The 27,093-nt window shown below is 43.2% G+C and overlaps 1 protein-coding gene across 1 annotated transcript in view; it reads left to right on the top strand.

Annotated features, from left to right (window-relative positions):
* The first annotated feature begins 2,138 nt into the window (after positions 1-2,138).
* SHB (SH2 domain containing adaptor protein B) overlaps positions 2,139-27,093 on the top strand; it is a 63,295-nt gene continuing 38,340 nt past the window's right edge. The window contains exons 1-2 of the mRNA XM_072359014.1: positions 2,139-2,940; positions 20,683-20,800. Of these exons, the coding sequence (XP_072215115.1) occupies positions 2,383-2,940; positions 20,683-20,800 (676 nt within the window). The 5' untranslated portion in view covers positions 2,139-2,382. The remainder of the gene's footprint in view (positions 2,941-20,682; positions 20,801-27,093) is intronic.

Below are 27,093 nucleotides of genomic sequence, written 5' to 3'. Positions count from 1 at the left end.
GACTAGCCTGACATCTTATCCCTGCATAACACTGCTTTTCCCATCTTTGGAAGGGGCTCAAGTTTCAAGCCACCCTTGAAGCACTTGTCCGTGGCTCCCCTTCAGTCTGGGATGGTCTTTCTCAGAGCTCTATTCTCTATCAAAAGAACAGAAATCCTGAGCTGCAGACCCCCCTCTTGTCTATAGCCCTGCATTCCTGGACCTGACAAAGCAACAGGAAGATGGTCCTCCACATGAAAGCATAGGTCTGAAAACCCTGTCATAAACTTGGTTTGAGTTGAATAGGTGATAATGCTGGTCCCAAAAGGAGGAGGCAAAGAAGAACCAACGTTTTAGTGTTTGTGTAGGTGTTCTGAATCCTGGCTGATGGAAGCCTTCCAAGGATGTAATTAGTGGGGACTTCACCATTTTGTAAGCTGAATCCTGCGGTGCAAACTGAATAGATGAACAATGGTAGCCTCCTGTCCTAGACTAGTTCCCACAATTGTAGCACTGCCAGTCTAGGTTCCACTTGGAGTGTTCTTTGATCTTAACTTCTTTCTTGTTGCAGAGGCCATAGAAGGGCTAGGGGGATCAGCCTAAAGATGTTCATAACTGCACTTGAACATCCATTCAATGCTACCAGCTTTCTTCAAGACCAGACCAAATAATTACAGTGATAGATACTAACAGTGCAGATGAGACTAACACAGCAATTCAGAAGAAAACATGGGAGAACCTGCTGATTGTCTGGGCAAGAGGAGATAGTTACAGCAAGCAATATTTAACCAGTCACAGCAACAGTGGCCCACATGAAAAACCCTCCACAATAAATCACTGTGATTCATGCAGATAACATCTCCAGCTCACTATAGAACACATAAGGGAACTCACCTGGGAAAGGCATCTACTGACAAACACCACTTAGAAGCACCATCCCTAGCCAGCAGCAGAGCCTGGTACCCTTCCCTGAGGATACAGTCAAAGACCCCTGTCTCATGGAAGGGAACAGCACACACAGGCAGTCAGGTTGTGATGTAAGGGCTCAAACTGAGGAAAATGGCAGGAGGGCACAGCCCTGGCTACAGGCTTATGGCTTCTCCAGACAGAGACTTCAGTGCCTCAGCCCATCTGGGAGAGGAACAGGACCCATGACTCCTGCCTCCTCATGGTGGGGGGTGAGGAACCCCAGAAGGACGCTGCTGCTGCTGCTGGCAACAATGGTGGTGGCCACAAAGGCTAGCTGTACCCTATACTGCACCAGGCCCAGCACTGCCAGCTGGGCAAGGGAAAGAATTGCTCTATGCTGTGTGGCCTCACTTTGAGCACTGCATGCAGTTTCGGTGGCATAATAAGAATAACATAAAGTGTGACAGAGCATACAAAGGGGGGGTTACAAAGATGGTGAAGGAGAAGCTGTGGACCTTTTGTGTGCTCAGCGCAAAGGGAAGCTGAAGCCAACCTCATGGTGGTCGCAGCTCCTCACAGGGAGCGGAGGGCGTCGCTGAGCTCTGCTCTGTGTGACAGCGACAGGGCCCGAGGGAACGGCATGGAGCTGTGCCAGGGGAGGGGCAGCTGGGGGTCAGGGAAAAGGGCTGCACCAGAGGGAGGTGGGCATGGAACAGGCTGCACAGGGCTGTGGGCACGGCCCCGAGCAATAGGACAACAGGGAATGGCCTCAAGCTGCACCAGGGGAAGTTCAGGTTAGGTATTAGGAAACATTTCTTCTCAGGAGTGGTGACGCAATGGCACAGGCTGCCCAGGGGGATGGTGGAGTCACCGTCCCTGGAGGTGTCCAAGAACCGTGTGGATGTGGTACTGTGGGATGTGGTTAGTGGGCACGGTGAGGACGGGCTGACATTTGGACTTGGTGATTTACAGGTCTTTTCCTTAGTATTTCTATGATTCCATGGCTCATATGAGTCCCTTCCAAATGGGAATATTGTGCGATTCTCCGGTGATGGTCACATCCAAATGGTGATGGTCCACTTCCACGCTGGAACCGACACTCGTCCGAGCCCACTCACGCTCAGTCCCATCCCGCGGCCGCGCTCCACCCAAGGGCTCAGGCAGTCCCGCCCCGCCCCACCCGTCCCCTGCTGCCCCGCCCCGCGCAGCCGCGTCCCCCGCCCCGCTGCGTGCTGAGGTCAGGCCGGGCCGCGGTGCAGGCACGGCGGTGGCGCTCGCGAGAGCGGAGCTGCGGCACGGCCGGGAGCGACTGCGTCCCTCGGGAAACCGGGGCGTCTCGGTTGCGGGGAAGCCGCCTGTGCGCGGAGCGGAGCGGGGCGACCGGCCCGCCCGCCCCGCCGCCCAGCTGCTCCATGCGGGCGGCGGCGAGCGGGGCCGGCGCGCAGGGCGGCGGGGGCAGCGCTAGTCGCTGAGGGGCCGCTGCCGGCGGGGACGATGGCTAAATGGCTGAATAAGTACTTCAGCCTGGGCAACAACAGGACCAAGAGCCCCCCGCAGCCTCCGCGGCCCGACTATCGGGAGAAGCGCAACGGTGCCGGCGGCGCGCCCCGCCCCGACGGGCCGCCGCACCTCCACCGCCACCAGCACCACACTTCGCCCGGCTTTCCGCACCGCCACCTGCGCGACGACACCAGCGAGCTGCTCCGCGCCTACCGCGCGCAGAAGGACCGCGACTTCGAGGACCCCTACAGCGGGCCCGGCTCCTCCTTGCGCAAGCTGCGCGCCCTGTGCCGGCCCGAGCCCTGCACGCCCGACGAGCCGGGCCCGGCCGCCCCCCGCGCCTTTTCCTCCGCCTCGTGCGGTGCCGCCGCTTCCGCGCCCGCCGGCTCCCCGCTGCTCGCCCGCAGCCAGAGCGAACGGCGGCCCGGCACGCCGCCCGAGGTGCGGTACATCTCCCCCCGGCACCGCTTGATCCGCGTGGAGATCGGCGACGGCGGCAGGTTCGGCCGTGGCGGTGAGCAGCTGGCGGCCTCCGCGTCCGCCAAAGAGAAGGTGAGCGCCAAGCCCGGCCCTTCCCTCCGGGGCCGGCTGTGGGAAAGGGGCCGGGGAGGCTTTCGTCTCGGTGAGCTGCTGGGATGGAGGAGGCCTTTGTGCGTGGTGCAGATCGGTTTAGGTGCCCTGGATGCCTACCCCGGCGAAAAGAGCTGGGGCATGTTGTAGAGTCATAGAATCGTAACGGTTGGGAAGGACCTCTAAGATAAGTGAGTCCAGGCATCAGTCCACCCTCCTCCCCATGCCCACTGACCATATCCCTCAGGGCCACATCAGTGTGGTTCTTGAATACCTCCGGGGGTGGTGGCTCCGCTACCTCCCTGGGCAGCCCGTGCCACCACCTCACCGCTCTGAGAAGCTATTATTTCTAATATCCAACCTGAAACCTGTCTTTTGGTACTCTGGTATGTCTCACAGTAGATGTGCTGTGGAGGAACATGGTGTGCGTTGCCTGTTCCCGAAGTACTGTGATTACAATCACACTATCTATCAGCTCAGCTCCTGGGGTGACAGCAGGCCTGGGCCAAGGGTGCCTAAGGTCTGCTTGACCTTCAGGTGCTACAGTGTGAGTGGCAGGGAGCGCACCCAGTGTGGTGGTGGTGGTGCTTTTTCTTCATCTCTGCCTCTTGATGGTTTTGCACAGGCCAGGCTGTGTATCAGCACTGTGCTTGTTTTGGCACATTAGGACTAATTGGTTGGTCAGATCTCAAGAGCAGAGTAGAGACTGTTCTACAGTCTGCGTGAGAAGCAACTGTGTACAACATTGGAAGGGGTTTTCTCTGTGTATTACTAATCCTCTGCAAATCTGTGTACTTTAGTGCTTGCTACAGACTTTGGCTGTAACTGCTGGAGGAAGCATGTTCCACTCTGCAGGGCAATGTCTGCTTATCAGCCAGGCCTCTTACATCTGTATCTAACATACATTTACAGGAAGAATTTCTATCCAAACAAGAGCATTCTCCTTGCTTTTTCTGGAAAAAAATTGTCATGTTCTAACTTCTTCACCTCCTTGTTCACTGCTGAAGGTGAGGTTGATCAAAGTCCTGTGTTACAACAGCACAACACTTCCCTGCACATCTATGTCTTCAGCTGACAGCTTAAGCAACCTCTGCAGCCACTAGCATGGCTGCAAATGCTCTCTTGTCTTTCAGCGGTGGTTCTTTACAAATATTTACAAAAACACTGTAGAAACAGTGCTGGGAATGTTCCAAGCTTAGGAACTCAGGTTACAGGGAGAGGCTTAGCAGAGACTGGTGCAGCACTGATGTTGTAAGCACAGCACCTCTGCTCTTCTTGTAAGTACAGGTTTTTGGTGTTTTTTTTTTTTTTTGGTGGGTTTTTTTTTTTTTGGTGCTTTTTTGTGGTGTTTTTTCTTTTTGGTGTTTTGTTTTGTTGTTTTTTTTTTTTTTTGTGTGTGTGTGTGTGTTGAAAATCAGTTTTTCTGCCGTTTGTTAATTGGCTTGTGAAACTTCAAAGTTGTAGTCTCATTGCAGGAATTCGAAGTATGTGCTGAACTTACCAATTTAAACTAACTGTGGGTGCACATTTAAGTATGTAACAGGATTGAATGGAGTGGTAACACATTTCTGTGACAACTTGATAAATTGTGTCCTGTCCAGGTGGAATTCCCAGTATACCAGCTTGTCATGATGATGACAAGAGATTAAAACACTAGCATTTATTATGTAGTCTGTCACTTTAAACGTAGCTCCTGACTGGGAGCAACATCTTTCTCAGAAGTGAATCATCATTAAAGTTACAGTCTCAGTATATTCACTCTTCTGTCAATTACCTGTGTTCAGACCAAGTGCTCTTGAAATACTTTCAACAGCCTCATGCTGTAGGGAAAATTACTGCTTGGGGCAAAATGATTCCAAGTGCAACTGCTGTTCTTCTTACGTAGGACAGGATTTACTACTATTATCTTTATATTTTAGGCCCGCAGACGCAATTTGCAAAATGGAAATGACATCTGTTTCAAGTAACGCTCCTTGCTAACTTCTGTGGTTATAAGTGTGTGCTGCTGGTTCTAAAATTTGCTTTGAATAGGCAGCCTGCGCTTTTGTAAGATAGGATGATTCCCCAGAAAAACAGAATACTCATTCTACAACAACATTCTTTCTGATTTTGAGAGAAAGTATACATGACAAACAGGAAGCCTTAGCCTTCTGAAGAGGCAGGTGTGCTCATCCTCACCTTGTCCCAAGATTTTTTTTCCCTGTTCGGATGGAACTTCCTGTGTTCCTGTTTGTGGTCATAACCTGTTGTCCCATCACTAGGCTGAAGGAGCCTGCCCACCTCCTGCCTATTAGATATTGAAAAACATTGATAAGATCCCCTCTCAGTCTTCTCCAGACTAAACTGTTCTGGGTCTCTTTACCTTTCTTCAGAAGGGAGGTGCTCCAGGCCCTTAATCATTTTTGTAGCCTTCCACTGGACTCTCTATAAGTTCCCTGTCTTGAACGTGGGATCTCAGCGCTGGACACAGTACTCCAGAAGAGACCTCACCAGGTCAGAGGAGAGTAGGAGAATCACCTCCCTTGGCCTACTGGCCACACATTTTGTAATGCGCCTCAGGACACCATTGGCTTTCTTGGTCACAGAGGCACACTGCTGGCTCATGGCCATTCTGTTGTCCACAAGGAAGCCCAGGCCTTTCTTTGCAGAGTTTCTAACCTGTGCTGGTGCATGGAGTCATTTTTTTCCTGGCTGTGGGACTCTGTATTTGCCCTTGCTTAACTGTATAAGATTCCTCTCCACCCAACGCACCAGCCTGTCCAGGACTTGTTGAATAGCAGCACAGTTGTGCTGAGTGTCAGTCACTCCTCCCAGCTTTGTATCATCAGCAGACTTGCTGAGTGTGCATTCTTTCCCTTTATTCTGGTCACTGGTGAAGATATTGAACAAGACAGGACACAGCACTGACCACTGGGGAGCACCACTAGTTATAGGCCTTCAGTGAGACTCTGTGCTACTGATGACAGCCTTCTGAGTTACCAATCAGCCAGTTTCTCTGTTTACCCCACTGTCCACTCATCTATCTCACACTTCCTAAGCTTACCTGACAAGAGTGTTATGTGAGACATTGTTGAAAGCCTTGCTGAAGTTAAGATACGCAACATCTGCTGCTCTTCCCTTATCTACCTAGATAGTCATGACTTCCTAGACGGGTACCAGTTTGGTCAGGTGTGATTTTCCCCTGGTGAATCCATGCTGACTACTCCTGACAACCTTCCTTTCTCCCTCTTGCTTGGAGCTGTTCCATCACATTTCCAGGAACAGGTGAGGCTGACTGGCCTGTAGTTTTCCTGGTCTTCCTTCTTGCCCTTTCTGAAGACTGGAGTGACACTGGTGATGTTCCAGTACTTGGGCAAATCTGCTGTTCTCCATGGCCTTCCAAAGATTATAGTAAGTGACTTAAGTCACTTCAACCAACTCCTGCAGTGCTTGTGAGTGCATCCTGTGAGAGTTCATGGATTTGAATGTGTTGAGTTTGCCTAGTTGACCTCTGACCAGATCCTCCTTGACCAAGCATAACTTAACTATTTATATTATGAATGAAAGAAAATAAAATTGCTGTATAAGTCTTTTCTCACAGAAAAATATTAGTGTTTAGTAATCCAGGAGTGTTCATTAAAGTCTTGTGGTCTGTTCTGGCACCTCTAATCTGTGTTTTTCTTCTTTTTGAATATACAAGGATATTGCTCTGCTTTCTTTTACGGAGAACTATGGTTTCCCACAAATTTCACGAGTGGTTTTTCAAGCTTTGTTTCTGATGTCTGGGTAGAACTGTTGTGGGTTAAACTCACAAGAGATTCTGGAATGTGTAGTAGATCCAGAAAGATACCTATTCATTGTGGTAACATGTAAAGGACAAATGGTAAAGTATAAATAACAGCAGTTAGATAGTATAAACTCCTGGTAAAATGATAAACCAGATGATCTGAGTAGTAGAGAAGAAACACACTAAAAGTAGTGGCATACCTGGATGCATCTGGCAAGACTGCAGACATAGGTTGTAAAAGTAACCACGGAGTTAAGAATGCTGACCAAAACCAGACTGGTAGCAGGCCATGCACATATAATAGTGAGGTGAGCAACCTTCATGAGAGTTAGACCAGGGAGGGTATCATCACTGCCAGATTGTCTTTGAATTCAGAAAGGTTTGTGGACTTTTTTACCTAGGTAATACAGTCAGGCAGATTTGGGGGCTTTAGCAGTAATGTGCATCTGAAAGCAAAGGAGATCAGGCAAGGTTATAATTTGTGGCAGATTCATGTCAGTTCCTCCAGTATGGGTGATGAGAAATGACTGGCTTCTGTCTGCAGTGCAGGCCTGGGAGAATTTTAATGCTGTTTTCCTGCAGCAGAAAAATGAGCTTAGTTGAGTTGGAAGACTGTACATGTTCCACGTGACCTCATTCTGAAAAAGTCTAATGTTACAGCAGTGGACCTTTGTCCAGTTTTTACCCCCTACTGTGCAACTTTATTATCTAACTTGTATGAACCATGTTCACCTGGTGCTCAAAAAGCAGAAACACACGCCTGCAGTGCTTTTTGTGTGTTCCTTCTGTTTTTCCAGAAGGAAGTAAGCAAGATTCTTGTATATGCTGGGATGTTATCCCAAGTCCAGTATGTCCACTCTGCTCCTGGAAATAGTAGCTCTGAGTTTTCATGAGCATAGAAATTAAGCAGATGAGGTGAACTGTTTATTCCTTTTGGACTGTGAGGATGAAACAGAGCTTTAATTGGGAAGTTAAGGCTGCAAGTTCTAGGCAAAAACTCAGACAGAATTGTTTGCTAAAACTGCTTGTGTCTGTCTTTCCTAGAACTATCCAGTGTATGCTTTTTGATTGCATCTTTAATCACAGAGAGTTCAGTCTTGATGTTACGTGCCTGTGCTCTTGCCAAATAACAGGATGTGCACTTTTCTGTTTCTCCAGGCTGTACTCTGAGCATCCTGTGAACTGAGAGCTGGCCAGTTTGTGTGCTGGAGCAGTTAGTCTGTGTTTGGTGTTTTAATTTTTGTCTCTTCATCTGTATTCATGGTCAGATTTTCAAGTGGTTACCAAAATACATGAAGTTGGCACCAGGACCTCATCCTTTACTGCAGGAGGTGGAATTATAGCATGGATCAGGTTGGAAGGAATATCTCAAGGACATCCAGTCAAACAGTATTACTGCTGTGGCTCTGTCCTCTTTGCACCTTCCCTTCAGGTATTTGTATACATTGATGAGATCTTCCCTGAGCCTTCTCTCTTCAAGGCTGAACAGATCCTTAGTCTTCTTGGTGACCCTTTGTTAGACTCTCTCCAGTATTTCTATAACTATTCTCTACTGGGGAGCTTGGAACTGGATGCAGTGCTCCAGGAGGGGCCTCACCAGGGCTGAGTGGAATGGAGGGCCCATCTCCCTTGTCCTGTTGGTAATACTTTGCCTCATGCAGCCCAGGTTGATATTAGCCTTCTTCGTGGCAAGGGCACTTTGTGGTTGGTGTTCAACTTCACGTCTACCAAGATCCCCAGATTCCTCTCTACCATGCCTTTTTTCATCTGGGGGCCGCCAGGCAGGTCTTGGCACCTGGGGCTGTTCCTTCCTAGGTGCAGAGCTTGGAGCATCTCCTTGTTAAACTTCACGCTGTTCCTGTCAGCCCATTTCCTCAACCTGTTGAGGTCCCTCTGGATGGCAGCACAGTTCTCTATTGTACCAGCCACTCCTCCCAGTTGAATCTGCAGACTTGCTGAAGTTATACTGTCCCATCATCCAGACCATTAATGGAGATGTTATACAGAACTGGACCCAGCATTAACCTCAGCCAATAACCATACTTAGTGACCTATAGCTAGGCGTAGTCCTACTAATTTCTGGGCTTGACCATTTACTTCACTGTTGGCTCATCCATTTCATCCATTTCATCATCAGCTTCTTCATGAGAATCTTTCTGAAGGCAGTGTCAGTGGTGTTACTGAAGTCTAGGCAGATAATATTCACTGTTCTCATTTACTAGGCCAGCTGTCTTGACTTCTTGGCTGTAGCATTTTATTTCTAACTGAAAAAACAGCAGAATCGCTCATGGCTGCTGTGGCCTGCAAGTACTTCGGATGCTTTCTCTGGAGGTATGGAAGCCAGTATAATATGAATGAGTTAATCTTTAACTCTTTAAAAGTAGCTGTGGTCTGTTTGGCATGAGTGAAGAATACCTGCTGAACTGCTTTATTTTTTTTTGTAGCTGAATTCCAGACTTTGAAGTCAAACAGTAATGCTTGCATTTTCTCTGTGCAGAAATACCTGATGTTGAATTACCAGTGACTACAGTAATCTTGAAAGTGTTAAAACATTTCATAGACTTTGTGTATGAGAGTGGAGTGGTGGCGACCACTGAGGGACTTCAGCCACTTACAATTTATTATATGATGGTTATTATAAGGACGGTGTAGTGAATGCTGATGAGGTACTACAGGAGAGCATCTTCAAAAGATTATGATGATCTCTGAGCTTCTGAGATGTTTCAGGACATTTTTCAATCTTCAGTGGCTTATGTTTTTTTTCTGAGGTTATTTTTGTTTTGTTTTGTTTTTAAATAGAGATACTCTTGGAAGAAAAGTCAGAACGGTGTGTCATAGTTTTAAAGATCCAACATGCACTGTCTGAATGAGATATGAAGGGCCTAGAGCTGTGTTACCTACTCTGTGAGTAGTTCCTATGAACTGATACTGTAGAGACTGGTAAGTGCTGCATTGCAGTGGATCCTCCTCAAGTGTCTCTTTCTTTAAGTCAATTAGAAGTGTTGGTCCAGCTTGCTCTTGTCTCTCATCCTCTGACATGTTTGCGTTAAATAAATAACGTGGTTAGCCACAATGCTTGCCACAATTGTCCAGCAGTCAGTGTTAAACTTGAAATTCATTTGAGAAGCTTTGCTGTGCCTAACAGACAAGCAAAAGCAATGCAGAATTACTGAGACTGCAGCATCAGTGAAAAAGGCAAGCTGAGTGATTCACCAGATTGTGGGGAAAAAAATTGTGTATTGGGAGGATTAGACAGATATCTCAAAGGTGGATAAGGATCAAAAGCTATGAGCTGCCACATGCTCCAAGATCATGGTTAAATAGTTGAGAGCTACCCAAAGTATTTATTGCATTCTCTCTTGAGAAGACAGTATTGTCCCCAAGGCATTAGATAAACATTTTTAATTTTTCCCACCCATTCTATTGTCATGAAGCTCCAATCAAAAGTTCTAGTGGGTGACTTCTAGAGGTCTCAGGCTGGAGGCTGCAACTCCTGCATAATACAGCACTGAAAATGAATGGGTGGCTGATTTGGCCTGCTCATCATTGTGGTGCTAAGCGTATGGAAAGGTAAATTGATGGATCTCATAGTCTAGGTTGGCTAAAGTGCAAGTGCACAGGCGTTGTTGAAAAGTTTCCAGCTGGCTTTCAAAGGGTGATGGAGAGCACTGGTGCTATTAACTTAGACTTTCTGTCACTTATTCTGTTCTAAAAGGGTTCTTTGGAAACTGAGCAGTGAAATGATACATGAGGTGAAACCAAATTTACAGTGATTTATTGTAGTTTTGCCTGCAATAAGCTAAGAGCACAATCAGATAACAAATTGGAAAAGTAAAACATTAAGCAATTGCTAAAGCTCAGGTTGATGAGATCTCTTACCTAGGGAGACTAACAGCCAAATCCATCCTGCATCACACACCTCCATCAGGACATGTCCTTTGCTGGGTAGCTCCTCCAGTCCAACCCCCAAAACAAGTGGTCTCTCAAAAAAATTCTTTGTGTGTTCAGGCTGGGAGACCTTTTTGCTCACTGGTTAGTTCTGTAATCTGTTTTTAACAAGAGAATGGACATGCTGCTTTGGGAGTCTGCCTTGTTTCAGGTTGCTGCACCAAATTTGAGTGGAACAGTGTGAACCATAAAAAAGAACAAGATGGCATGTGTTACGGTGTAAGTGGGCACACCTGGCACTGGAGTTTGCTGTCGTCATTGTGTTACAAGAAAACTGGAGGAGAGGGCAGCAGCACTTGGAGCTTTATTGTCTATTATTTGGCACAAAGTTTAGAAAACTTTATAGCAGTGGGCAGTTGTTGCTGTCTTGATGTATTCGGGTTGTTCTGTGATCTAGAGTGCTGCAAGAGCCTGCTTGCTTCTCATTCTGGAGGGACGGTATAGAGGGCCACAAGCTGTTGTGATGGCAGATGGCTATGAGGTAAGATACCCTTTCTGGGAAGTGGCTATCTGCATTCAGGGCAGAATGTCATGGCAGGATGCTGGCTGTGTTTCCTTGGCAGTGTGTTAGACTGGAGGTATACTTGGGCTTCTGTGAACTGTTGAGGCCCAGCTGCCTCTCTGCTGCAGAAGGAGGAGCCCAGCAGCACCTCCGTGGCTCAGCAGGTTGCTGTCATATAGCTGAGGAATCAGCAGGATGCAGAGGAGTTCTTGCAGGGAGATCACTGCGCCAAGAACCTTCCAGGCCCTAGCACTGGCATGCCCCTTACAAGCTTGCCTTATGAGTTTCATGGTTGGTTTGCATCTTACTTCTGCTGCATAAAGCCATCACTTAATCTTTCTATCTGTGATTGCCATGATGCTGTATGCTGAAAAAGCCAGCTGGGGGAGAGAGAAGAATCTTTTTGCTGCTGGATGCCTTTGCTGATTCAATAGTGATGACTCTGACCTCATTCTAGCAGCTGACAAAATGCATGGGGATACAAGAGAAAGCTGTGTGCTGCAAATGCAGTTCTTGCTCTCCCAGTCTCTGTAGATCGTTCGTGTCAGACAGGTGACCTTGAAGCATTCCCTTGAAGTTCACCTTGCTTCTGCTACAAGCCTTAGTTTACCAAAAGTTTTAGAGGAACAAGTAATGTTAATAGCAGCAGTGAGACTTGTCCCTGTGGTTATGCTTCTGTCACTGCACTTGCATGTTGAAATAGCAACTCTAATTGAAGCTGATCAAACTAATAAATGTAGCAGACAAGGCTATGTGGAGAAGGCATGCTGTTTGACCTCAAACGTTAGTAACAGTTAGTAAGTTTGCATAAAGCTAAACATGTCTGGTAGATAAATTTTCCTGAAGGATAATGCAGTACTTGGAGTTTGCATGGAGAGCAAAAGAAAGAAGGCAGATGAAAGGAGATTTATTGTCCTGCAAGTTCCAACTTCAAATACAAATGAAAAATAAGTGATGGATGCTATGCATTGCTTGTGAAAATATTTCTCTAAACTGAATGTGAGCAGAGCGGGAATTGGGACAAATGTCCAGCAGTCTATCGGGGTAGTGCTTGAATGCCTTCCATCTTCAAGGAAACTGGATGGAATCTAAATACACACTTAGTAACATCGTCCGGTGCATATATCTAAAACTGTTCCTGCAGTCTGTCAGTTACACTTGTATTCTTTGTTTGTTTTGTCTCAAATGTAGGTTTCCCTGTTACATATATTAAAATAGTGTGTAATGTGTTCATATTTAAAAGGAGACTCAGGGGAGACCTTGCTGTCTGTACAACTCAGTGAAGGGAGATTGTAGCCAAAAGGGGATTGGCCTCTTCTCACAGGTAACAGTGACAGGGAGTGTCCTTAAGCTGCATCAGTGGAGGTTCAGGTTGGATAATAGGAAAGAACTTCTCTGAAAGAGTGATGAGGTATTGGCAGAGGCTGCACAGTGAGGTGGTGGAGTCACCACACCTGGAGGTGTTGAAGACCCATGAGAATGTGGCACCGAGGGATGTGGTCAGTGGGCCTGATGAGGTTGGACTGACAGTTGGGCCTGGTGATCTTTGAGAACTTCATCAACCATTATGATTCTGTCATAGATACATATACCTAAACATGGCATATGTATTATATAGCTGTAATCATTATGCATATAAAATAGTGCATAAATGTACTTTCTGCTTAAAAAGTGGTTATGGAACTTCCATCTTCCGAACAATGAGCCCCTGCTTTGAGCAGGAGATTGATTTAATTGTTTTCGAAGACCTTCTATGAGGTTTCTTTGTTTTTGTGTCTAAGTCAGATGCTCAAAACCTGCCCATCAGTCTGAGTGATGCTAACATATTGATGCAGTGTATTCCTGTAGGAAGAAGACTAGTGTAGGATATATGATAGAGCTCTGTCAAGCTGGAATGTTTTCACTATTCTGCAGCTGAATCTTTGCAGCAGGTGAATGTGGACTTACACCAGCTTTGGTCTCTCTGGTTCAAGCTTACTTTCTTCTGCAGCACATAAAGGAATGAATAGGGCTTTGTTCAGATCAAGTGTGTACAGTTGGGCATGGCTGGGTGAGTCACTGGGGAAGAGTGGTATTGTGAGGACACCAAAGCAGGGCTGAATACTGATCAGCAAGAAGGAAAGCATTGTGATTGGTTCTGTAGATTGTCCTCTGAACTTCCAGGTGGGTATGTGCTGGAGTTAAGTATATGTTAATGCTGAAATACTGGGACACTCAACATCCACTGAAGCAACAGCGTTACACAACTCTATTTCTACAGTTAGGCCAGCATAAATACAGCATCAATATCATCATCTGGGAGCACAGATACCATCTTCAGTCTTAAGCTGCTCAGGTAAGGAAAAAGGTCTGTAGTACAGTTATTTACACATGCATCTTTAGCGAGACTTGCACAGGGTTAGGACTTTTCTACTGTAATGTGGATATGGGCAAGGAAGCTTTCTGCAGACAGAATAAAGTTAGGCCATTGCTTGCAGTTTAAAGGGCCTGTAAATGAGAAGGCAGCACAGTAAGAGCATGCATGGAAACTTAGCTAAGTGGCTTTTAACCTGATTAATGAGAAGGAAGGTCTAGAACAGAAAGAGGTAAATCTGTTTCTTTTTAATCATCATGTTATCTAGTAAACTTCTGGTTTGCAGTCTGACGTTGTGGTGATGGCCAGCTTGCAGTTGTGTTTGCTTTTATCCTTGACAGAATGCCTGTTCTGTATCTTTGCAAGCTCCTTTGCTCCCCAAGTTCACTGGGACTGTTCAGGGAGACTTGTGCCTTTAAACATCTTAGTACAATTCTTGACCAGTAGTAGGGCGTTTGGTGCCTGGTCCTCAAAGCTGTGGTCAGCATTGCCAGTGACAAAAAGTAGGGTTTGACTTCTTCACTCTGCTACATTGTGTCAATGTCATTGTATCCTGTGGCTGAGTGTGAGGCACTGGCGTCACAGTGGTAGAAGTACCAGACCTGACAGCTGAAAAGGTGTACGGTGGATTCTGGTGACAGACAGGAAAGGGACTGCAATCCACATCTCCCTGGATATGTCACTCTATAGGTGTTACAACAGAACAGTCCATTAACATGGAAATGGACATAAGCCATGAATCTGGAACAGTTGTGCATTGTTTGTGAAATGTGGAAAATTCTTCTATAAAAATTCTCATAACACTGGTGCATAAGATATAAGATTTTTAGTTTTTTTGTTTGGTTGGTTGTTTTTTAGGATTGTTTTTTAACCTAGTATTCCAAAGGAAACAAGACACATTCAGCTGCATCTGTCTGCCCTTCTGTAACTTTTGTATCTATTGGCAGATACTGGAAGGTGTATTTTCAAATTTAAAATAGAGAATAGCTCAAGGTTGTACCCTTTCCCTACTGAAAGGAAAACAGAAGTCTTTCTAAGCTTTTAGCAGCAGTTTTTGGGCCTGTGTTGCCCTATATGAAGTAGAGACATCTGGAGTATGAACAATCTGATGAAGTGGGAGGCGTCCCTGCCCATGGCATAGGGTTGGAAGCAGGTGATCTTAAGGGTCCCTTTCAACCCAAGCCATTCTGTTATCCTGTATCAAGGAACTGCAGGCTACAGAGGGACTAGGGCAAGGGATATGAGCAGACAAGAAGACAAGAGCTGTTGTTAACATCTCAGATCGTTAGTAGTTGGGTTCTCTTAGTGTGAGGTGGAGGCTAATGCATTTGCTTGAGATCTGGAAACTGCAAACAGCAGTCTCCTGTGAGAATGGAGCCTTGTGGATGGGTGCGTGTTACTAAACAATTTTTTCAGTGCCTTACCATCCATCCACCTTCTCTCTAAGGGTATCTGTCTAAATTACTTTCTGTCTGAATTACTGTCTCAATAATTTAACTACCTTCCTGAATTTATGCACTGGTTACATTTTATACAAGAAATGCATTTCCCTTTAGAGATCATAGCTATGAATAAGGCCTCTAACTTCTTCCGGGGCAAAGCTGATAAAGGTCTTTCCAGCATGCAAGATAAGGAGAAGAAGAAATCAGCCTGCACAATCACAGAACCGTCTGTGGGGCAGTCCCCTAGTATCATGGCCTAAATTTCTGAAGTCCTTTGAGAGCTCTTCAGAGGACTTTCTGATGTATAGCTGCCTGGGCATTACATGAAAGTATTATTTTTAAGGAAACATCTGTTGAGGGCATGTTTGGGATGTGAGACCTGGAAATCCCTTTGGGACAAAGAGAAATCTGGTTATGTTAAAAATATCACATGGTAGTTAAAAGAAGCAAACAAAAAGTAAAGCAGCATGTAATGTGGGGTGATTTCTACTGTACCTAATAACTGGTCTTTTCTGACTGTAAATCTCAGAGTAGATGGGGAATTTTCATAGCATTCTGTTAAGAGTGTTAACTGTGGTGTTTTCTGATGCAGTGTGAGAGGGCTCATTTTAAATGAGAGCTCCTCCTGTATCTGCTGCCAGCTACTTGTTCTTGTCTGTGATATTAGTAGACTTAATCACTGGTCACAAAAGCTGGAAAACGCGGACTGTGCAGTGGGGGATTTAATTACAAACTAATGGTGAATCTCCCCCCGAAAAAATCTTTAATAGTAAGTCTCTCAAAGGTTTGGTTACCAGGAGAGGTTTTTAGTGTTTTTAATGAGATAAGGATATCTGCAAAATCATGCATTAGGCTTGTTCTTTGTTTTCTTCCACTGATTTCGTATGCAAGTCATGCCTTTTCCATATACAAAAGCACAATTAAACTTGGATGTAACATAATAACATACGTGGGACTTGTACAGTGTTGTAAGACTGTGGGTGAGAAAGACAGTGATGCTTGCAGATTAGTTAATGTAGGATTAAAACTGAATTTCATCTTGTATTTAATTTTCTGAGTTTTGTTTTTGGAAACATCTTGTATTTTCTAATTGGCTTCTTAATTGGTGCTGTTTCTTGGAATTTGCTTACCTAGTAATTAAGCCATTGCTCGTTTTCTTTTGCCTTTTAAAAGACTACCTGCTTGGGAGAACTCCTGGGAGTGTTCACTATTTCTGGTTGATGTCTGTGATCCAGTAAGGTCAAATGTAAGATTAACTTAATTTGAAAATTGGATTTCTATTTTTATTTCAGGGTTTCTCTTGTATTTATTCATACCTTGAGTATTACTAGATCTATATTACATAGATATCTATATATATATATATAAATATAACAGTTGAAACCCTGGGGAGAAGTGGTGCCCATCCTTATGATGGAGTAGTGTCAGTGTGGATGTGTTGCAAGGCAGAATGTGATGGGGTAGCAGGACAGATGCTGTTCAGAAGTCTTGTAGTTTCTGTGACACAAATAAGCTTTTACAACTTTGGCTTATGATGTCATATCTTCATAGATGGAAGTAGTGACAATTGTCAGAATAGCCTGGGCACTTAAGGCAAAATGTAATGTATGTCAACAGCATCATTGTGTCACATGCTAGAACAGGTGTGCTTTGATTTCCACAACGGACCTTACAGTATGGGAAAGCACAGATTTAGGTTATTCTAACTTCTGTTCAGAATAGCAGCTCTGAGCTAGGCCCTGTCATAGGCTATATGTCAATTTTGTACTTGCAGATCTCTCAAGTGAAGTATGGAAAGCATACTTCGGGGAATTTTAATGCTGGTCTGACCTGAATATGAGTAGTAGTGCTAAAGAATCCAATTACAAATCCTGTTTCCAAATACAGGTAAGTAATCATAGTATATTTAAAAAATAAAAAATAACAAAGCAAGTAGAATTCTCATTGGTTGACATCAGGCAGCACAGATACATTTTTGTAAACCATTTAGATCTGTGTTTAAGGTGGGCTTTTGGCTTGGTGAGTTGTGTGCTTTTGGTGTTTTTTTTGTTGTTGGTTTTTTTTTTGTTTTTTTTTTTTTTTGTTTTGTTTGTTTCTTTTGTGTTTTTCTGTTGGTTGGTTGGTTACATGCAAATAGTACTTAACCACATTTTGCAAGCCGCATGGGAATTAAGACTTGCTGTATTTGAGAAGAGCTGGAAATTTGACAGTGACATAACTAACTGTCTGTTGACAATAAGGTTGACTTAAAACTTGTATCAGTTGTGTGTCTGGCAAAAAGAGTCGAATAGAAAATTGCAGCTCTCATGGTTTGTTATTTATATTTTTGTTTACCATCACAGCACATTTGCACTGGGGAAGTGGAATGCCTAACTTTGCTGCTTGGTGATAGGTAAGCTGTGTATCAAAGTTCACTAGTCTGTTGGTTGTAATAGGGAGAGGTCTTCTCCCTGTTTTTCTCGATCATGGATTGTGTATCTAAAGTGGAATCATCAATATTTTTCTGTAGTTCATGGTTTCACCATTGAACAGTATGCAGTGTAGGTCAATTCTTGATAAATGCAGCAAATTGAGACATTTGGAATCCTCATGGCTACCTGTGGCCATCTTGGGATTTCCGGGTATCTATGATTCATTTTGGCAGCTGAGACCTGCATGAAATGTGGCTGGATTTGGCAAAGGAAAGAGGCAAGTTATCTGTCCCACTGAGGTCAGACCCTGTGTGTGAATGCCATGTCTAGCCTTTTGCTAACAGAACCTCAGTATGTTGTTACTCCGTGTCTGTGGCAGATAGAACAGGTGCAACATCAGCTTGTGAGTATTCTGATCAGTTCTGGGAGAAGTGTCTTGGTAGATGACAGCTGACATCCATTCCCTTTTCTCTCCTGTCACTGTTTGTCCATCGCTAACATGAAGGGTCAATCTGGAAGCCAGTGATACAAGATTAGCCATTTGCCTTGGAAGTGCGCTTACCCCAAGATGTGAATGTGTGTGTATGCCACAGGTGGGGATCACCTCTGCTGAGCTTGGCCCCTGAACCACAGAAAACAAATAATTGACTGAGACCACTTTTCTAGGCAGCAGATGAAAGGTTGTTGAGAGAGAAACCATTACACCATTATCTCCATCTGAAACACTGATGAGCTTTAGAGAATATGGAGGCGCTTCATTATCGTATGAAAAGGCCTGTTAACACATGCCTGTGGTAGGAAGGATGGCAGCATCTTTTCCATGTGGCATAGAGATTATTCAGATCTCAATCTGCAGAGCCTTACTGCACAGGAAGGTGTATAGTGGTGAATGTTAGCTGGTAAACAAAACATGCACAGTTGACTGGCAAGATAGTCTTACCAAGAACTGGTATTGTAATGGGACTGACAAATATATTAATTTGAGGTCTTGATGGCATTTTTGAATTATTTTTTTTTTATTTTTTTTAAAAAAACTAAGTGTAAAATCGGTAGCTGTTAGCAAGTACAGAAGAAATCAGATGTTATTATTGGCCAGCTGCCATATCTAGGCTGAGAATTTATACATTTGAATATAAACAGAAATCATAGCAGTCAGTTGGGAAGCTTTCTTACAGCTCCTATCTGTAGAGCTACTTTTAATAGAGAAGTACAGATGCACAGCTTGAGGAGGGGGAAGCAGACTGCTATTTTTGTGCTGTAGGGTGGGTTGAAGATTTATTTGTGTTTTTTTTTCAGGGGCCTTTTGGAGATTGCTCAGTCTGATAACTCTTATAGGTGATCTGATTGAAAACATGGTTATAATTTGCTCTGCACAATTGCTCAGTGCTTTGACACTGTTATTCCTCAGGATGGGAGGAGTTGCACCGCTATTCAAGCTAGGGAAGATTTTCACACTGGGGAATATGTTAGCTGGTGTATTTCCAGCCAAAGTCTGAACTGAGACATACTCATGGATACTATGTAAATTATAAAAAAATATAATAATGAAATAATGTCGATTTGGACTTTTTTTTTTAACAAATCTTCTAATTGTTAGCAGATTTTGTTCTATTTGATCTCTTTTGGATATCAAGTTAGTTGCTGAAATTTTTGTGTATACGTTAGGTATCAGGAGCTCTTGGCTGTTAACATCAGTCTTGATTTTTGTCCCATTTCACAGCATTTTGTCTGTATAATTTTCTTTCTTCCTAATTTGCCAGAAAATATCAATTAACTGTCTGTAAGACTGTTTTCTGCTTCATGTTTTGGTATAGTTATGCTAAGGATAGGCAGATATTAAAGGTTGGCATTTGTAATAGGAGAGCAGCAGGAATTCTATACTACAATCAGCTCTTGACAGGATTGCATCAGAAGCATAAATGGATGGACATTTCAGCTGCAGGGCTTTTAGAGATAAACCTAGCATTTTGAGGAGCAGAAATTAGTGCTGCGTGATGCACGTTGCCTTTGTCTTAAATCTGTGCAGCAGCTGACACGTCTCTGATTTGCAGCTGATTTGCAGCTTGGGCATATGTTGCCTGTGATGGGGGGAGGGGGGCGTTTTTCCTTGTGGTTTCACAACAATGAGACCATCATTTTGGTTCCTACCAGAGAGATAACTATGTTTTCCTCCCTCTATTACCTTGTCAGCCTGGTGCTTTCATCAAACAGATTTCCAAGCACTTTCAGCTTTGAGTGATGGAAAACATGCTTGATTTCTAATTAAAATGTCAATCTAAGACTGTTTGGTAACCCAGCTGTTAACCTGCAACTGGAGGACAGCTAAGCCTTGCTCTGATGCTTACGCCTTTGTGGTCAGTGGTAATAAATGCATGTTCAAAAATCTCTCGTTGGGATGTGCTTGAGAGTGGTGTTTTTCCTCAATCTATTGGGATATTCTGGCAGGAGGAATAGGAGCAGATGCAGCTTCAGTCTTAGAGCTGGCACTGAACCTCTAGTTCTTTGTTTAAAAAATTGGAGCTGTTGGTGTAGCAGTCTGCTTTCTGTTCCACTGTTACTGGTCTTAAAGATGTAAAACTGGTGGGACGGGTAGACTCATGGTTAAAAAATCCCTCTGAAGGAGAGCAACCTTCAGGGCAGAATCCTTCAGGCTTTCCATGCCCTGAAAAGGAGACCAGGCAGGTTGGATTTGATCCCATCAGAACCGTTGCACAGTTCTTTGGTTTCTGGCAGAGAAAGACAGAAACCTGCTGCTTCTCTCTCAGCTGCAGACTCCTTTTCCTGTTCTGCTTTACACCTGCATGCTCTGCAGTAACTCTCACATGAGGGTTTCTCTCATAGCTCTGGCTCCCTTGTCAGCTTCTCAGCCTCTTCCATAATAGGGGGGAATGATTCCTATCAGCTGATAAATTGTTTAGCAGTATTGTGAATTGTGACTTTTTAAACCAGATGTTAGCAAAAATCTCTGTTAAGAATTACACTGGATTGGGTATGCTGAGTGGTTAGATCCTTCTAGTTTGCCCTTCCCAATTATTCTGTATCTTCTGCTAATTGGAAAACTTTTGACAAACAGCCTGTTTTTTGCACAGTCTCTGGGATGAAAAGAAGCAAGCATATTTCAGCATCATTTAGTTAATGATCCACAGCAGCTGTATCTGTCCTCTGAGCTAAGGTTGTACTCTGAAGATGGCATATGATGCAACTGAATTAAACTTCAGATTTTTTTGCTGTTAGGGTGTTACTGCATTCTGGTTTGCATGTCTGACTAGAGATCTAGTAACAGTTACTTTCCTGTCTTTCAGGTCTTGATAGCTGATGACTACTCAGATCCATATGATGCCAAAAGTGAGTTGAACAAAATGGTAAAAGGGGAGAACACTGGCTATATGGAGCCATATGAAGCTCAGAGAATAATGACAGGTAAGAAAAGAAAATTGCACGTGTGAGATTTAACTGCATGGCAGTTCACTTGGATATTACAACTGCTGTGAAACCAAAATGTCTTTTAAAATGCAAAACTGTGTTTTGTTTTTTCTCAAAATGTCAGATAGTAACAGTAACTGCTGTGAAGGCTTTTCATGTATGTATACCTGCCTTGATATCTAAAAATACTTCTCTGGAGCTGGCTGTCAAATATAAATGGTTTGTACTGTCATGTAGTGAAATGAAAAAGTGAGCATGGGGGCTGGAGTCTGCATTGCCCTGCTTGGTGATGACAAGGTTATAATCTGTGTACATAGCAAGAGTGGCCAAAGCATAATGTTGTAAGATAAATTAATGCAGCAATTAATCAATTTACTTATGGTCCTTTTTTTCCTCCTTCACAATCATTCTTTTCAGCTTTCACTGTGTTGCAGGATTGCTGCAAAGCTACATCTTTATGTTTCTTCCTTCTCTAATAAATTTCTGTGACCATGCATGGAATGAGACACTTTAGGATGCTTGAGAACCTTTAACTGATGTTCTTGGTAGTTGCCTTCCTATTGTGTTGTGAAGTGGTTTGTAATTGCAGTGTGGTAGGAATCTGGAGGGATGCCTTTGTCCTGTCATCATGTGCCTGCCTTGTCTGCATGTTTCTCTGATACAGTCTGCATCCATTCCCTATTCGTTGGCTGTGTAGTCTAAAAAATTCTGAGGTCTGAAGACATGAATTTTTTAATTTAGAATGATTTGATGTAATACATACCTTTGTGCAGATAAGTTGTGCTTTTCTTGTATTCCTACAGCAGATCTTTTTACTGTGAGGTAAAAGTCACACCTGTGTCCAGATAAGTTCATTGCATGCTTTCCTTTTCTGTTGGACAGCTCTTATTTTGGGCCATCAGGAAAGATGAATCCATGGGGAAAGATGAAGGGTGTTAGTTGCAGATATTCCTTTTTCATGCAGATGTTTCTGTTTTTCCCTTCTTAAACAGATTTGCTGATGAGGTGCTCAGGAAATTTCTTGATGACTTTATTGTTTGAAAGTTTCAATAGAGGGAATGGGAGATCTTACTCCTTGTTCTTGTACATCTATTCATTCTAGCCAAGTAATCTCAGAAAAACAAATTGGTTTAGATGACTTCTTGCTGCTTGCATACCAGTGATGAGCATTGGTAATTTCAGCTTTGAAGTTTACTGCACCTTGATTTCTTGCTTTCTGTATTCCTAACAGAAACTTACACCACCTTCTTTCACAGAATTAGCCATAATAAATGGATGATTTATTGTACAATACTGGATGGCATAGCTGTAGTGAGGGATAGTAGATGTGTGTACTGTTGCAATTGCAAGAAGCTGTCACCTGCTCCCTTGACCAACTATAGTGTTTGTTGCAGCTCATAAACTGCTAAATTTGCTTTGTACTTAAACGTTTGCTATAATCAAACATTATAAATGCTAAAAGTACATTTGAAACTGTTCTTACTGTGTATTCTTACGTAGTATTTGGTTGATCCAGTAGAAGATGCAAGCAACTTTACTGAAGATGTTTAGTGGGTTGAGATCTGGGTGATTAGTTTCCAATCATCTTGTCCTAATGCTGGTAGAAATAAAGTCTCTTCACAAGTCTCCTTGAGATCAGGTTATATTTTGTCATTTTCAAGCACATGTTTTTGTATTTGTTTTATTTCATAGAATTTACATTTCCGTTTTACTTGGCAAATGAAAAACTAAATGTGTCTTTTTGGGGAGTTTTTACAGTTTGTATTTCCTAGGTGAATTTTAGTATTTAGTACTTGTAAAGAAGTTATTTGGATTGTAGGATGGCCTTGGTGTTTGGTTTGCTGCTTTGTTTGTGGTATTTGTTAGCAAAAGGATGTTTATGTGGCTGTCTGCTTAACTTAACTTATAGTGAAGTCCTTCTTGACTGTTAAGCATGGGCTAATTCCAGATGGGAGCAATCTGCTTACTGCTTCAAAATGTAATTAAGGAGAGCCAGCTAAAAGCTCTCCATACTTTCTGGGCTTTAAGCAAAAAGATTTAAATGGTACTTGAGATGCAATATTAAATATGCAGAGGACAGTAAAAGGGAAACAACTTGTCTTGTGGCTTGATATAGAAGAATATGTCCTAATTGGCGTGTGCTAGCCTCTCACTCTGAGCTAGTTAAAAAGTACCCTCTTGGGTATGACTATAAACAGTGATGTTCTTATCAGGAATGCAGGTGTAGGCTCGCATCCTTCATTTTGTCAATCAGAACTTGTTTTCTGTTTCTCTGACCTCACTGATGTTCAGCATAGCGTGGTACATTGTGGAAGTGTGTATATTCTTCATAAAACAAGATATCAGATACCACAGCTATCACTATCTTCTGCTTTATAAGTCTGCTGTTCACGTTTTACACTTTTGTGTTACACAGGTAGTGTGCAAGGGTGTTTAATGCAACTTAGTTGCTCCGCTTTTGTTTCCTGTTTGTTACAGTTGTGTTAAATATAATGACACTGTCATAGCTTGATTATGCAAAAGTTTCCCCCAGTTGCTCAAGATCAGGCTGTCTTTACTTTGCAGTTATTAAAGATTGAAACAACACTACCAAAGAAGCACCAAGCGTTTATACTTAAAAGATAAACTACAATGCCCTTTACTTTTCTTGAAGATTAAATGGAGATTACTACTATTCTTCCAGTTCGGTCTACTGATTCTAGCCAAAATTCAGATTTAGAACTTTTGGTGCTTGTGTTTCCATGAAGTCATTAGCAGGCCATTCTTTAGTTCTGTGAACAGCTCATTGTCGGCTAACATGGACATTTTTTCTTTGACAGTTATTTTGACAGATGCAAAGTCTTTTTTGAAATTGGGGCCTAAAATTTTTTCGTGCATACTGTATGCTTCTTCAAATAGCAGAGTATTTGGCAAAAGCAAGTCTCTATACGAAGAAATACCCTGTTACTCCAGTTTGAGAAGATAAGGTTACAGCTGGATAGAAATTTGTAATGTATAAATGTAATAAATGATAAGTTCATTTGAAACTTTCTCTGTTTCTCCCTGAAAGCTGTGGACATTCATAATTGTGGAAACTTCAGGTCCAGAAGAGAGCAGTCAATAACTAGATGTGTAACCTATGAATACTGGTAAAATCCTGTTTGTTCATCAGCACTGTCCTTGCATTCTTTGAACTGTTTGTCTCTGAGAAATTGATTCTCAATGGGCACTTAAAAAGAAAATATGCCCTAAAGTGGATTATTTCAATAAACTGGTTAATAGTCTATTTGATCCATGCTGTCTATGATAGAATTGGATTTAATCAGGCTTGAATTTTCTTCTGCTTGCAGTATTATCTCTCAACTTTGCGGTTTTGCTGATTAGAGGAAAGCAACCCCCATGCCAAGGTTTGTGAGGATTCTGAGAAAAGGCTTGACCTGAGGCTTAGGCAGAGCATGCTGAGAGCCAATTTATGTTTATAATAAGGTGTTATCTGATGGCAGCCATCCATATCTGGTGGCCTGAGCTGATACTTGCAAATGTCTGTCACACTCATACATAGGTTGGGAGAAAATTGCTGGGAATCCAGTTTCTTTGTGCTTAAAGCGTAGTTGCTATTTGACATATCCCTGTTCTGTCTGGGGATTTGCTGTACCAGTGTAAATAGAAATGTATGAAGAAAGTTCTGCAATCTAAATATAAGGCATACTGTATCTTGATTGAGATCCTGGCTGCTCTCATGCATGCCTGGAAACAAGTACGGATAGCTAAGACGTTCTGATTTCTAAGGATTCTGAGTAGAATTTGGACTAGAGAAAGAAGTTACCTGCTAAAAAGGTAACAGCATTGTTGATACTAACTGGATAACCTTATCCTCATCCAAGAAATAAATGAAGAGCTGGAGATAAGAGAAGAAAGAAGAAACTAAGTTAACATCACTGTGATTGATGTTCCTTGTAAAGCTGCTACAAAGATGCTCATTTGCTTCTAGGCTAACAGCTGAAATAACTGTTCCCTCTGCAACAGTAGTTAAAACCTTTCTCTTCCTGTGCAATGGCTGAGCTGTCTCTCCACATGTGTTATATGATATTCCCACTATTTTTCTATTCATGCTTTCAATGCTTAATTTTCGCTTAGCATCAGTCTAGACCCACCTTCTGCTGTAATTAAGAGACCCCTTGTAGAAACAGGTGACAGGAACTGTTCTTTCATAGCAAGCACTGTTGTTTGGATCAGACCTGGGAAGTAAACTGTGCTTAGGAGAGGAACTGGGGCTGGAGCTGCTGTGCTCCAACAGACGTTAGTGACTGAGACCCTGCCAGGCCAGCGTAGTAATGCTAGAGACATCCAGACTTTCTGGATGTCATCCATTCTTCTCAGGCAGTGTTGGGGAGGTTTAAAAAAATAAGTCTCAACTGACTATTTACTTCTGTCAGCCTGCACTGGATGCCTCACAATGATGCAAAGTTTGTTTTCTGTGGTACCTAAGTGGAGAGAAATCTGGGTGATATTTTTTCTCTATCAAAATTCCACGTGATTGTATCACCACCACGTGATCTTGTGGGGAGCTTGAAAGGGGGTAGTACCCTTACCCCACCTTGTGACAACTGCATGTGGTGACTCAGCTCTTCCAGGTATCTATGCTTCTCAGAAGGAATTAGTCAGCTCTTTAGACCACATGCATCACTTGCAATCAAATGCCAAATCAAGGCAACACATAGCTATCTTTTTTTTGGAACACACATATCATAAAAAGCTCACATTATTTGGAGAATTCAATTTTAAATCATCGTTTAGATGAAGTTTGTACTGTTACCTTTTGAGGTATCATTAGGAATAATGGCAACAAGAATGAAATAAAAGGGCAACAGATGCAGTTTGTTTAACTTATTGTTTGGCTTTGAGGGATCTTCTTACCTCCGAAGTATGATTCTTAAGTACTCAGTGACTGACATGACAAGTACTGTCATACAAAAATGCAGTATATTTGAACAATTCTAAAACTAAGGATAGTCATTCTCAAACTGATTTAGAACCAATTTATCAAAAACGTGGGATTCTTTTTACTGGAGAGGATGAAGTATTATCAGAGGGTAAGGCTGTGTAAAAGAACATATAGAGAAGAGTGCTGGCAACAGAAAACTGCTGTCCTTTCCAGATCAAAAGCAGTGTTTTCTCTGCATTTGAAAGGAGCAAAGGAATGTTTGGGCAAGCAAGGCCTTTGAGCCTAGATCTTGGTTAGGAAGTTGAGGTAAGCGTACAGTACATCAGTACTCTCATTTCTTAGAGGTCTTAAAAGGACCTTAGGTCTGTGCTCTGCCTCGCAATTTAAATAAGCCCCTTGTTTTTCTTTTGCTTTTTCAGACATCATCTAGTACTGGGCCATGTACTTCGTCTGTCTGCCTCACGGGACACAGTAGACAGGGAGAAAACCCACCTCTTGTATTTTAGACTGGTACAGAGTACAGTGGGTGGCATTTCTGAAAATAGTCCCCTTGTCTGAGATGTAACTTGCCTTGTATTCTATGTAGAGTAAATGCTATGTTGTGTACAGGCTTCAGAAGCCCATCACAATGCAACTGATAAAATACACACTGAGCCTGCCTTCTCTAGAGGTGTTCAGGGCCAGGTTGGATGGGGTGCTGGGCAGCCTGATCTAGTGCCTATCAACCCTGCCCACAGCAGACGGTTGGAACTAGGTAATGTGTAAGGTCTATTCCAATCTAAGCCATTCTATAATTCTGTTACAGATTTTGGAGGGAACTCAAGGCTATTTCAGGAAAATTAAAGGCAAGGGTTTGATACTGGGGAGAAGGAATTTCATTTTGTTTTTTTAATGTATTTCTTGTAAGAGATTACTTGCACAGTTGTCCTGGAACTGGATGTGTTAGATCTTGTGGGTAGGATATGCTGACTCACATGATGTGTGGAAGTGCCAGTGTGCATGCTTTTGAGTTAGTCCTGAATCAGCACAGCAGCATGTTTCCAATATCCCTTAAATACTGGAAGATGTAAGCAAGTTGCAGAAGGACTTCTGCATGTAATATGAAATGAAAGCCTCCTTCCCCATGCAAGTCCAACATGTACAAGACAGGCTGACTGGATCAACTTCTGCATATATTCCAGGAATGGCCAACAGCTACAGGAGAAAGCTGTGTATACTAGATTTAAGGAGTTGGAAAGGCTTTCCAAGAATGCTTTAGACCATTTGGTTCAGGTGCCTGTTGTCATCTTACAGTCTTGCCTGTGTTTTTAAGCATTTTCTTTAAGCTGGGTGATGGCACATAAGATCACAGAATCATAGAATGGCC

Source organism: Excalfactoria chinensis, chromosome Z (assembly GCF_039878825.1).
Source record: "Excalfactoria chinensis isolate bCotChi1 chromosome Z, bCotChi1.hap2, whole genome shotgun sequence".
Classification (NCBI taxonomy): domain Eukaryota; kingdom Metazoa; phylum Chordata; class Aves; order Galliformes; family Phasianidae; genus Excalfactoria; species Excalfactoria chinensis.
This window is presented reverse-complemented; position numbering and strand designations above follow the sequence as displayed.